Source organism: Salvelinus namaycush, chromosome 21 (assembly GCF_016432855.1).
Source record: "Salvelinus namaycush isolate Seneca chromosome 21, SaNama_1.0, whole genome shotgun sequence".
Classification (NCBI taxonomy): Eukaryota; Metazoa; Chordata; class Actinopteri; order Salmoniformes; family Salmonidae; genus Salvelinus; species Salvelinus namaycush.
In genome coordinates, this window is record NC_052327.1 from 53305052 (window position 1) to 53317436 (window position 12385).

A 12385-nucleotide genomic window follows, 5' to 3' on the forward strand; every position below is an offset into this window, starting at 1 on the left:
TATGAATATGGGTGTTCTATATGCAACGTTGGTCTGTGATCGTAACTGAATAACCGTGTAACTGACGGTTATGGACGAAGACGGCATGAAAATCAAATAACCCTCCAAACCGTTTAAAATAGGCCTACATTCATTTTAGGATTTTATCAAATGTTTACTAACTTTATGTAGATACACTTTTCATGTAGATAAAAAAATTCTAATAGCGGGAGTGTTTACTAATGATTATAATCAATTTATTTGGCTAACTCAATTTATTTGGCTAACTCAATTTATTTGGCTAACTCAATTTATTTGGCTAACTCAATGTATTACACTGTGAATATCTCCTCCTCTTTCCAACTGTCCTTTAATGCTCCAGCAGCTAATCTGCTAGCTGTACAGCTAATCTGCTAGCTGTACAGCTAATCTGCTAGCTGTAAAACAACAGCTTGATGTGTGGACTTTCTTCTATACAGTGTATGTTTTCATTGCTTGCTAGTGAATAAATAAATTTAAATCGGTCTTCCTTTAAAAAAAAGGTTGGATGTGTCTGACTATTTGTTAATTATTCAACGGCAGTCGACAAGGTTGTTCTGGCTCTGAGGCCTACAATGCGCTAATGTTGTGTCAAATGGACAATGTGCCAACCCTCTACAACCTGGCATGGTATAATTTGCCCTCGCCCTTGGTGAGACAATTTTTAAAAATAAATGCTGACCTCCTATGCCTGCAAAGTGGAATAGTAGCCGAGGCTATACAGTGTTGGCCCACAATGTACTTTTATGAATGCCACTGTGGTAGCCTACCGTTTGTAAAACAAGCAATTTACTGTTCATCCCTGTCATTTACTTACATCCATTTTTGTTAATGCATGCATTAACTACAGTCATTTACCATTCTCATTCTCAGAGTGAAAATGTTTGCAGAGTTCACAACCTGCTACACTTTCGAGAAACAAGTTTTGGTTTATTTCATACCATCATTTACACGACCCATGTGAGCAATGAGAATGTGTCTGGTTTCTCTGTCCTGTTAATGTTGACTGAGCACGCATAGAAGTACCTGGCCTGCTTCTCGCAAATGTCAAATGTAAGAAAGTGCCCATTTGGGGATGTCTGATTTCTGATTGTCTTAACTCACCACCACTAATACGGTGTGCTTCTCAGTCATTTTTTCTTCACCTCACACTACGATATAGATTTTATTTTATTTTTATTTTTTTACATCCATTCAAAATGCCAATTTCATCTTCATACTATACCATAGTTGTCCCCTCCATACTTTCCTTGTCAATTAATACTATTTTAGACTATTTTCAGAAAAGTCTAAGGTAAGGCTAGGTTTTTTAATAAGTTTTAAGGAACGGAGAAATATTTGCTTGTCTGACATACGCTGGTGACTTTGATTGACAGGTGCTTTTATGTGCATGAGTGAGTTCGCTGATTCTCTCTATAGGCCTATATGTCCATTCAGAAAATGTCCGAAAGTAGCTTGTCTGGACTCCATCTCTTTAATAAGAATCAAACACTCCTGTCGTGATTGAATCTTGTAAAAGGCCTATTTTTAGTATCTTAGGCTAAATTATTTATCTCATTACGGCGTCCTGTCTTTGAAGAACATATGCAAATGCCATCGAATGACTGCAGCAGCAGGGTTTGTGATGTTATGAGAATATTTGGGAAAAGTAGGAGAAAACCCAACGGACTTCGTTAGAATTATTTTGTGTAATAAGATCTGTATTAATAGGTTCTGACTCCTAAACTTTCAATATAATGAATTATCACGTGTCCTATTGAATAAACATAATTAATTATCAGGTGTCCTATTGAAATATTGAGTGCCATAGTCTGGTTATCTGTCTCCCGACCCCTCCTGTCGCAGCCTCCAGTATTTATGCTGCAATAGTATGCTCCCTCTAATTCTCTCTCCCCTCCCAGAGGACCTGGGCCCTGGGACCATGCCTCAGGACTACCTGACCTAATGACTCCTTGCTGTCCCCAGTCCAGCTGGTCGTGCTGCTACTCTAGTTTCAACTTTTCTGCCTGCGGCTATGGAACCCTGACCTGTTCACTGTGCTACCTTGGCCCAGACGTGCTGTTTTCGACTCTCTCTCTACCGCACCTGCTGTCTCTAACGCTGAATGCTCGGCTATGAAAAGCCAACTGACATTTACTCCTTTATTTTACCGTTATTTTATCAGGTAAGTTGACTGAGAACACATTCTCATTTACAGCAACGACCTGGGGAATAGTTACAGGGGAGAGATGAATGAGCCAATTATAAGCTGGGGATGATTAGGTGACCGTGATGGTATGAAGGACAGCTTGCTTGGGAATGTAGCCAGGACACCGGAGTTAACACCCCTACTCTTACGATAAGTGCCATGGGATCTTTAATGACCTCAGAGAGTCAGGACACCCATTTAACTTCCCATCCGAAAGACAGCACCCTACACAGGGCAATGTCCCCAATCAATGCCCTGGGATATTTTTTATTTTTTTAGACCAAAGGAAAGAGTGCCTCCTGCTGGCCCTCCAACACCACTTCCAGCAGCATGTGGTCTCCCATCCATGGACTGACCAGGACCAACCCTGCTTAGCTTCAGAAGCTGCCAGCAGTGGTATGCTGCTGACTCCTGAGGTGCTGACCTGTTGCACCCTCTACAACCACTGTGACCTGTTGCACCCTCTACAACCACTGTGACCTGTTGCACCCTCTACAACCACTGTGACCTGTTGCACCCTCTACAACCACTGTGACCTGTTGCACCCTCTACAACCACTGTGACCTGTTGCACCCTCTACAACCACTGTGACCTGTTGCACCCTCTACAACCACTGTGATTATTATTATTTGACCCTGCTGATCATCTATGAACATTTAAACATCTTGGCCATGTTCTGTTATAATCTCCACCCGGCACAGCCAGAAGAGGACTGGCCACCCCTCAGAGCCTGGTTCCTCTCTAGGTTTCTTCCTAGGTTGCCGCCTTTCTAGGGAGTTTTTCCTAGCCACCGTGCTTCTACACCTGCATTGTGTGCTTTTTGGTGTTTTAGGCTGGGTTTCTGGTCAGCCACCTCCGACCGGGTCGTTGGTCACGGCAGTAGCCAGAGGGGCCCGGGTGGAGGCGGCTGCAGCAGCAGAATAGGGAGCAGAGGGGCCCGGGTGGAGGCGGCTGCAGCAGCGGCATAAGGAGCAGAGAGACCCGGGTGGAGGCAGCTGCAGCAGCAGCATAAGGAGCAGAGGGGCCCGGGTGGAGGCGGCTGCAGCAGCAGAATAGGGAGCAGAGGGGCCCGGGTGGAGGTGGCTGCAGCAGCAGAATAGGGAGCAGAGGGGCCCGGGTGGAGGCGGCTGCAGCAGCAGAATAGGGAGCAGAGGGGCCCGGGTGGAGGCGGCTGCAGCAGCAGAATAGGGAGCAGAGGGGCCCGGGTGGAGGTGGCTGCAGCAGCAGAATAGGGAGCAGAGGGGCCCGGGTGGAGGTGGCTGCAGCAGCAGAATAGGGAGCAGAGGGGCCCGGGTGGAGGTGGCTGCAGCAGCAGCATAAGGAGCAGAGGGGCCTGGGTGGAGGTGGCTGCAGCAGCAGAATAGGGAGCAGAGGGGCCCGGGTGGAGGCAGCTGCAGCAGCAGCATAAGGAGCAGAGGGGCCCGGGTGGAGGCGGCTGCAGCAGCAGCATAGGGAGCAGAGGAAGAAGGACCACTGCCGCACGTCTTAGAATTTTGGTTTTTGTTTGGCATACATTTTAAAGTGAACAAATCTGAGTCAAAGCATAATTCTGTTACCGTGGAATTTCCTGTATGACAATTACCGTAAGAGTTATCAGCACTAACAGATCTGGGATCAGGCGACTGTTCCTCTGTTGTGCCACTTCATCTCTGTCACATTAAAGACCCTCTGCTACAGATCTGATCTAGGACCAGGCTAGAGGAACAGACATTACCCTGTGCTCCTGGATGAGGATGTCCCTGGCGATGTTAAAGATAAGGGTGTGGAGGTGTCTGGAGTAGAAGGCCAGAGTGTAGTCATAGTCAAACCCATAGATCTCGATGTCACCCAGACTCATCTCGTTGTTGGCAAAGATGGTGTCGGGGTTCACACTGTTCTTAGATATCACAGGGATCAGGGCTACATGAGAAGGAAAGAGAGGGTGGAGAAGAAGAACAATACATGCATGTTTACATTTCTTCCTCAAGCTTTCTTGATGTGTTGTGTCAATGTTGGGAAAAAACCCTATTGCCCCTCTGCAAATGATTACAGGCCTCTGTCATGCTCTTGTTGATTAGTGACATGGTCATATAGGTTTCTAGCTAAAGGGGATATGAAAACATTAATGAAAACATTAATGCACCCTGAAAGTCTGCATATTTATTTATTTGTTATATATTTGTTAGGTCTGCATATAAGGCGTATGTGTATTGTGTAGAATAACTGCCAGTAGGGGGACACCTGGACCCTTGCTTTGATATGTTACACACGATTGGTCCATTTCCAGAGACAACAAGATGGAGAGTAGGTTATCACTGTGCAAAAACAACATGCCAGTGTCACAGTCTATGTCGATTCAGTCAGTGTCAACAACAGCTTCACAGTGTGACACAGAGAGTCCTGGTCACTCACCATCAGGTGACATGTCCAGTGTCTCCCAACTGGAATTGGTACAATAATAAGTACATGTTAAAATAACTAAAATAACTGGTACAATAACAGTGCCCCCCCCCCCCCTCACCCCCTCTTTACACCACTGGTACAATAACAGTGCCCCCCCCCCCTCACCCCCTCTTTACACCACTGCTACTCTCGGTTGTCATCTATACATAATAACTCTACCTACATGTACATACTACCTCAATTAACCGGTGGCCCCGCACATTGACTCTGTATCGTACACCCCTGTATATAGTCTCGCTATTGTTATTTCACTGCTGCTCTTTAATTACTTGTTACTTTTATCTCTTATTATTTTGTGGATTTTTTGGAAACTGCATTGTTGGTTAGGGGCTCGTAAGTATGCATTTCACTGTAAGGTCTACTACACCTGTTGTATTCGGCGCATGTGACTAATACAATTTGATTTGAAGTACTTACTACAATAACTGGTACAATAACAAGTACTTGCTATTAACATGCCACCGCTGGTACAGTGAGTAACAAGTTACACATAGCTTCTTTCAAAGGAATACAAATAATTAGGGATTGGACATTATTGTTTAACATCCTCAATCATATGGATTCAACAGATGCATGTCCTACCTTCGGTCTGTTTTTTGGTTTCGTTGTAAATAGACCACAACCAGTTGGTCATGTCTTGGCCACTTGCAGAAGTGGTACACATAGTAGCTTCCTTCGCATAGTTTTTGGTACAGGCTTGTTCCGCCAACCCGACGAACCTACTGCGGGACACCGTACTGAAATTTCGCTCCCATAACCGAGCCTTCTTCCACGGCGTTCGGTTTCCGAAGTACCGTGGTAGGTCGTGCTGCGCGTGGAAGGCATTGTAGCAATTGAAAAACTTCTGCAGAGAATCCTTATTCTTTAACAGACTCGAAAATGACAGTGACAAGGGCGTCATCGTCATGAATATCGTTCCCTTCGGGTTGTCGGTAGCCTCTGTCTACGTCGTGGGATTTGGGTAAATGCATGCGGCTACAACGCTGTTATGTATATATATATACAGAAACAGAATCCGATAGTATTCTGCCAGCAGCACAAACGATGACGTTACTGGTGTATGGTAATGTCAACGTTCAAAATAAAAGCCCGCATTTCAAAACATTGCAATGTGGATAACTAATTAAAAGTATATAGCATTTTAATCAATGGCCACCTCTATTGTGACAGCAAGAAAATGCAATGAGTAATTTGTGTCACATTGGGCGCTATAGATGGGGCAGAGTGAAAAGCCAGCAGCATAATATAGTTTGTTTTGGAAGGGGGCTGTGTTGCAAAGGCTGATGCTGGCTTTTCACTTCGGCCCCTCTATAGTACCCAATGCGACACAATGCCCCCTCCAAAAACTAACCATATCTGGTTAGTAGTGACCCTACTGATTATTTCCCGCCCCACTTTAGCTGAGACAGTTTTCTCTCTACAGGCAAATAAGTATCTCCCATATACCGTATATCGCGTTGGAATGGGTGGAGTAAGGAGTCCCCAGTACTCTGTATTAAACCTGTTATCCAGCACAAGAGACCCATTTAAGTTTAGCAAGACTCGGTTGAGTAATTCCAATAACACATATTTGTATTTTATTAAAAGTGTATTTCTTTAAATATAGCCTACACAATAGCTTTCAACATACCAGTTTGGGTGTAAACTTTAAACAGAAACGCTAAATAATACAATATATTTTTGTTATTATTTATTTATATTTTACTTTTATTTATAGAGGTTGGGTCACCATTGAGATCAGGGTCTCATTTGCAAGTGAACATGAACATACAATAAATAATATCAAAATATAGTCAAGAGACTCCCAGACAACAGAACAATACAAAATGCAGTGATGTGTACGAACATTGTCCCCAGTGATAAAACGCAATGCTGAATGATAGACTGAATAGAAAGGTGTTAAAGCAGAGGATGCCTCATGCATGTGGATTGTGTAAGGGATAATCAACTAGGGGCGTTCCATGGATAATAATTAACTATGTGGAAAGTGTGTTAGACGAAACGCTAGTGGAGTGGAACTCACCTTCCACTGAGTCGGATTATTTTCCAGAGAACGCATAGAGCCCCGAGTTGTTTGTCCCTTTTATACCAACACACATTTGCATCTAAAAATTAGTTAATTTTTTTGCAGGTACAATTGTGTTAAACAAGTTTACTTGGGTGTTCGTAAAGATTGGGCTCAGAGTGGCTCTTGGCATTCATAAATGCAGAGCGTTGTCAGATGGAGTTTTTCCACTCTTGAGTGCACACTGGAAGCTCTGGTCGAGGAGTAGGGTTGTTCCGAGCGTTCTTGACAACGGCAGTCAAGCACCCAAGCTAACTGGCTAACTGGCTAACTAGCTAACGTTGGCTAGCTTTCTATCTACTTCCAGACACAAATGAGAGAACGCCTCACTCTGACCATTTTACTCGCCCTAGCCGAGCTGGTTAGACTGTTTTCATGTTGTCTAGGGCGTCGGTGACTGTAACTGTGCTGCTGGCAACAATTTAATAACGTTTTTTTTTTTTTTGCAGCCAACATATACTGACACCGGTCATATTCAACGGGTGTTGCGCGTTTGTAAATGCATCAGTTATTCTGCATTTAGACAAGAGCGCTCTGAAATCGGAGTAGAAAGCCAGAGGGAACGCACCCATAGATAGCTACAGTAGTTGCCTTGGTTACCAAACAAACAGACTTGCTAGTTTAGCTAATCAAACCATCAGTCCGATCACAGATAGATCAATGACAGTTTAGTTATAAAAATCTTTTGGTCCTAGCTTGCTATTATGAAAGTCGAATTCAACAATGCCAATCATGTTTTCAACTCAACGTTTGCTTTCAAAAGCAGCTCAAACATAGAACATGTAAGAATGAACTATAGCCATTGAATTATACCTTGCTGATATACCTTGTGCATTATAGGGAATTATAAACTGGGTTAGTGTCGTGCCTAAGAACAGCCCTTAGCCGTGGTGTATTGGCCATATACCACACCCCCTGTGCATTATTGCTTAAATAATGCAATCTCTACAATGCCCTTCAAGCCTATCAGAAATTAGTATTCAGCAATGCCATGGTATAATTAAGTGATAATGCCCGAGAAACCGGTGTTAGGAGGATATATTGGCACGGTGTTGTTAGGCCGGAGACGAAGTCGAGGGCCGGCAAACCGTGACAATTTATCTCCCAAACACTGCCTTTGTGGGCCTTATCACTTTTATACAACTGGTTAACAACATATTCAAATATTGATTGACATATTTTCATTAACGATGTTTTGATTAATTTATTCATACAACGTCATCCTTCTACAAAATATAGTCCCGACACAAATCTAAGGTTGCTACCCAAACCAGGGGTAACAACCTTAGCATTCAGGATTAGACCCACCCGTTGTATAAATTACCATAATCAAGTACTGGGAGTCAGGGAGAACAGTATTCCTACTACTTTCCAAAGTGAGGCAGGATTTATTTCTATAAAAGAAACCAATCTTGATTTGCTATTTTTTTTCTCCAGTTTTTCAAAGTGTGTTTTAAAAGACTTCAATCTTCAATCCAAATCCCCAAGTACTTAACTTGATCAATTTGGGCTCACTTCAATATGCAAATATGCAGGTCCTCAGGATCAAAATGATGAGACCTAGAGGACAACATAAACTTGATTTTATTAACATTTAGCACTAGTTTAAGATCAGTAAGCGATATTAAAAATAAAATACATTCAATTATTCAGAGGGGGTTGCAATGCTGTGGAAAACTGTTGTAGTGCACTAGTGTAACAGTATATTCCCAAAGTTTAAAATGTCTTTGCACGGGAACTCTTATTTAAATAAATACAAATCTGCGCTCGTGCTGCATAACATCCTGCTGCTAGGAGAACGGTAATACAGAATCCGTACCTCCTAGCTCGTCAGTGGCTACATGACTTCCACTCTGCCTGTCAACCAATTACTTTTTATATAAATGTCAACAGTCAAAATGACAGAGCCTATCAGTAAAGAGGTTCATTATCTGTTCATGTTGAAGCCAAAGATAGTACAGTAGTTTTCTAAACTCCCCGTTGAAAGACTGCTACTCTGGTAACACTTTAGCTATTAGTTAATAGCTATCAGTTAACTGTAGTAGTATTACACGCACACACACACCCCCACAGCACATGTGCGCCATTGCCGCTGCCATTTTAAATCTTCGCCAAGCTTCTTACTATTTGATGTGCTTGCTGAAGGCAAAGAAGCACAACTCTAGATTTCTTACATACTCTTATTAATATGATTTTATTTATTTAGCCTGTGTGAGAGCAAAATTACAAGATTGTTATAATACTGTTTATGCATCGAATAGCTTTAAATGAGTACTTTCTCATCAAATGTCTGTGTGAACTGAGAAGAGCCTTAAAAAACCTACAGCTGGCATTCCATAGATAAGATGTGGTTGGAGTAACCGAGGTAGAGATAGGCTGGAAGAATTTATAACAATCCCTTATTGTTCTAATCATCCTGGTATCTGGGAAACTAAGCCGGGGTCAGGTTAAAATGGTACCGAGCTTAGATGACCGCAGGAGGAACCCAGGATCACTTGTGGTCCCCCCCCTCGGATCAGCATGGAACAAGGCCTGACGAAGCATTTTTAGGTCGCCTATATTTCTGTTTTTTCATTATCAGTTAGGCTGCTCGGTCCAACAGTCAAGCGTGTTGGATTGACTAGTCTCATTATTTAAATAATTAATCGATATTAAATAAAAATGATTGTTTGAAGATGGTTGTCCAAGTCTCTCTCAGTATGAATTTCCACGACACCTACTCTAGAGCTAAAACGATTTCAGCTATGAACACAAAACCAACTTTCAAATGTACAGACTGTCCAAAATCAGACTGTTTGAGAAAATATTTTTGATAGCATTTATACTTTTTTTGTAGCACGAAAATATTTAAATGAGCTCCCAATGCATTTCAATGGAAATAAAAGTGCCATAGATTTACATGATAAAAGTTTGGACCGTGACTGTTTAGGCCTGAAATGCCATTAAAACGTGCAAACCTGTCTGGAATCGTGCACTTGTCAAAGGCATTTTGATACCATTGATACTTTTTGAATTATAACCCTTTAAAATGTTCATAAACGCTCCATAGGATTGAATGAGAAGTATTTTCATTCGCCACTGCTCTTACACCATTTAAGCTATCGACACCAAACCAATCTTGACATGTTCAGACTGACCCTACTCAGAATGCTTGTCAAAAAAACATTGTTACTATATATACACTTTTTTAAAAACTATAACCATTAAACATTTGCATAAATGAACATGGGTTTCAATGAGAACCATAGGAATACAGAGGTAGCTATTCAAAATAGCCAATTAAGCTACAAGACAAACTTTAAAATATTCAGGCTATACTAACTTCAAATTCTTCAAAATATTTATAAACTATAACTATAGACATTTGCATAAAATAACTCACCAACTTTTAACTCTTGAACCGTTCAAGTTAGAGACACCAAACCAACTAACTCATGTTCGGGCTATCCTATCTCGTCACATCCAATCATTCAATCAATCTTTCCATCAATCTACTTTTTCAACTATTACCAGTCACCACCATTACTACTGCAGAGACTACCTGTCACGCCGGCTCCCACTCCCCCTCCCTGGCGCTCGAGGGCGCCAGTTTGCCCATCATTACGCACACCTGTCACCTTTGTTACGCGCATCAGCGTTTCATTGGACTCACCTGTATTCCTTCACGTTTTGATTGCCTTCCCTATATCTGTCTGTTCCTCTGTTTCATCCCCCTGTCAGCATGAATGTCCAGATGCTGTCCTGTTTCATGTCTGTTTATTAATTAAATGTTCACTCCCTGTACTTGCGTCTCATCTCCAAGCGTCTGTCCTTATAGAATGCTGACACCACAATTTGAAGCATCAGGGAGTTTTTGTTTTTTGTTTTTGTAGGTGACGTTGGGTCCGGGTGCCGCTGTCGATGGAACCGGGGGTGCCTCAGCTGGCTCGTCGGGCTTCCATGCCTTAGCTGGCTCGAGAGGTTTCCTTGCCTCGGTTGGCTCGGCAGGCTCCCATCCCACGTCTGCTTGCAGCTAGGAAACCCTGACCTGTTCACCGCACCTGCTGTCTCGACATCGGAATGCTCGGCTATGAAAAGCCAACTGACATTTAATGCTGAGGTACTGACCTGTTGCACCCTCTACAACCACTGTGATTATTATTTGACCCTGCTGGTCATCTAGAAACGTTTGAACATCTTGAAGAACAATCTGGCCTTAAATGGCCATTTACTCTTATAATCTCCACCCGGCACAGCCAGAAGAGGACTGGCCACCCCTCAGAGCCTGGTTACTCTCTAGGTTTCTTCCTAGGTTCCTGTCTTTCTAGGGAGTTTTTCCTAGCCACCGTGCTTCTACACCTGCATTGCTTGCTGTTTGGGGTTTTAGGCTGGGTTTCTGTATAGCACTTTGTGACATCTGCTGATGTAAAAAGGGCTTTATAAATATATTTGATTGATTGATTGTAAGCTATGCGTGGAAGCCAGGAAATGCTAAATGTGTTTATCTTAATTCACGGCCAATTACCTTGAGACCAGCAGTTATTTGCTTGACAATCACCGGCTGACAACATTTCATGACCGCCACAGCTCTAGTTTGGCCCCATGATCCTTAGTAATGTGGACACGGAAGAACTTGAAGCTCTCGACCTGCTTCAATACAACCCTGTCGATGTAAATGGGGGCGTGCTCAGCACTCTGTTTCCTGTAGTCCAAAATCATCTTCTTTGTCTTACTGACATTGAGGGAGAGGTTGTTGTCATTGCACCCGACTGCCAGGTCTCTGACCTCCTCCCTATAGCTGTCTCATCGTTGTTGGTGATCAGGCCTACCACCGTTGTGTCGTCAGCAAACTTAATGATGGTGTTGGAGTCATGCTTGGCCACGCAGTTTGGGTGAACAGGAAGTACAGGAGTGGACTAAGTACGCACCCCTGAGGGGCCCCCGTGTTGAGGGCCAGCGTGGCAGATGTGTTGTTGCTTACCCTCAGCACCTGGAGGCTGCCCATCAGAAAGTCCAGGATCCAGTTGCAGAGGGAGGTGTTCAGCCCCAGGGATCCTTAGCTTCATGATGAGCTTTGATGGCACTATGGTGTAGTCTATGCTGAGCTGTAGTCAATGAACAGCATTCTCAAGTAGGTGTTCCTTTTGTCCCAGTGGGAAACGGCAGTGTGTAGTGCAATAGAGATTGCATCATCTGTGGATCTGCAGAACCCCCCCCCCCCCCCCCCCCCCCCCCCCCCCCCACAAAATAGCTTAATTGGCCAGGAGCCCACTATACATGCAACACAATTTTAAGCACACTACATTTTAAGCACACTACATTTTAAGCACACTACATTTTAAGCACACTACATTTTCTTTAGGGAATGTACTTCTCTAGTTATTATAATTTGTATTTGGAAAGTTATTCCTCCTACACCGTTTAAACTAGAAAAATAATTTAAATGTTAACGTGCAGATCGGTGTGGAATAGTGTGCTTGTATACTTTTATATACAGTGCCTTTGGAAAGTATTCAGACACCATGACTTTTTCCACAATTTGTTACTTTACAGTCTTATTCTGAAATGGATTTTTTTAAATCCTCAGCAATCTACACACAACACCCCATAATGACAAAGTGAAAACAGGTTTTTAGACATTTTTGCAAATGTATTACAAATAAAAAACAGAAATACCTTATTTTCATAAGTAT

The 12385-nt window shown here is 42.9% G+C and overlaps 1 protein-coding gene across 1 annotated transcript in view; it reads right to left on the minus strand.

Annotated features, from left to right (window-relative positions):
• The window catches only part of LOC120066788 (5'-nucleotidase domain-containing protein 3-like), a 47456-nt gene extending 41860 nt beyond the window's left edge, over positions 1-5596 (minus strand). The window contains exons 1-2 of the mRNA XM_039018258.1: positions 5231-5596; positions 3921-4105 (exon numbers count right to left, since the gene is read on the minus strand). Coding sequence (XP_038874186.1) covers positions 3921-4105; positions 5231-5555 — 510 coding nt within the window. The 5' untranslated portion in view covers positions 5556-5596. The remainder of the gene's footprint in view (positions 1-3920; positions 4106-5230) is intronic.
• Positions 5597-12385: the final 6789 nt, after the last annotated feature.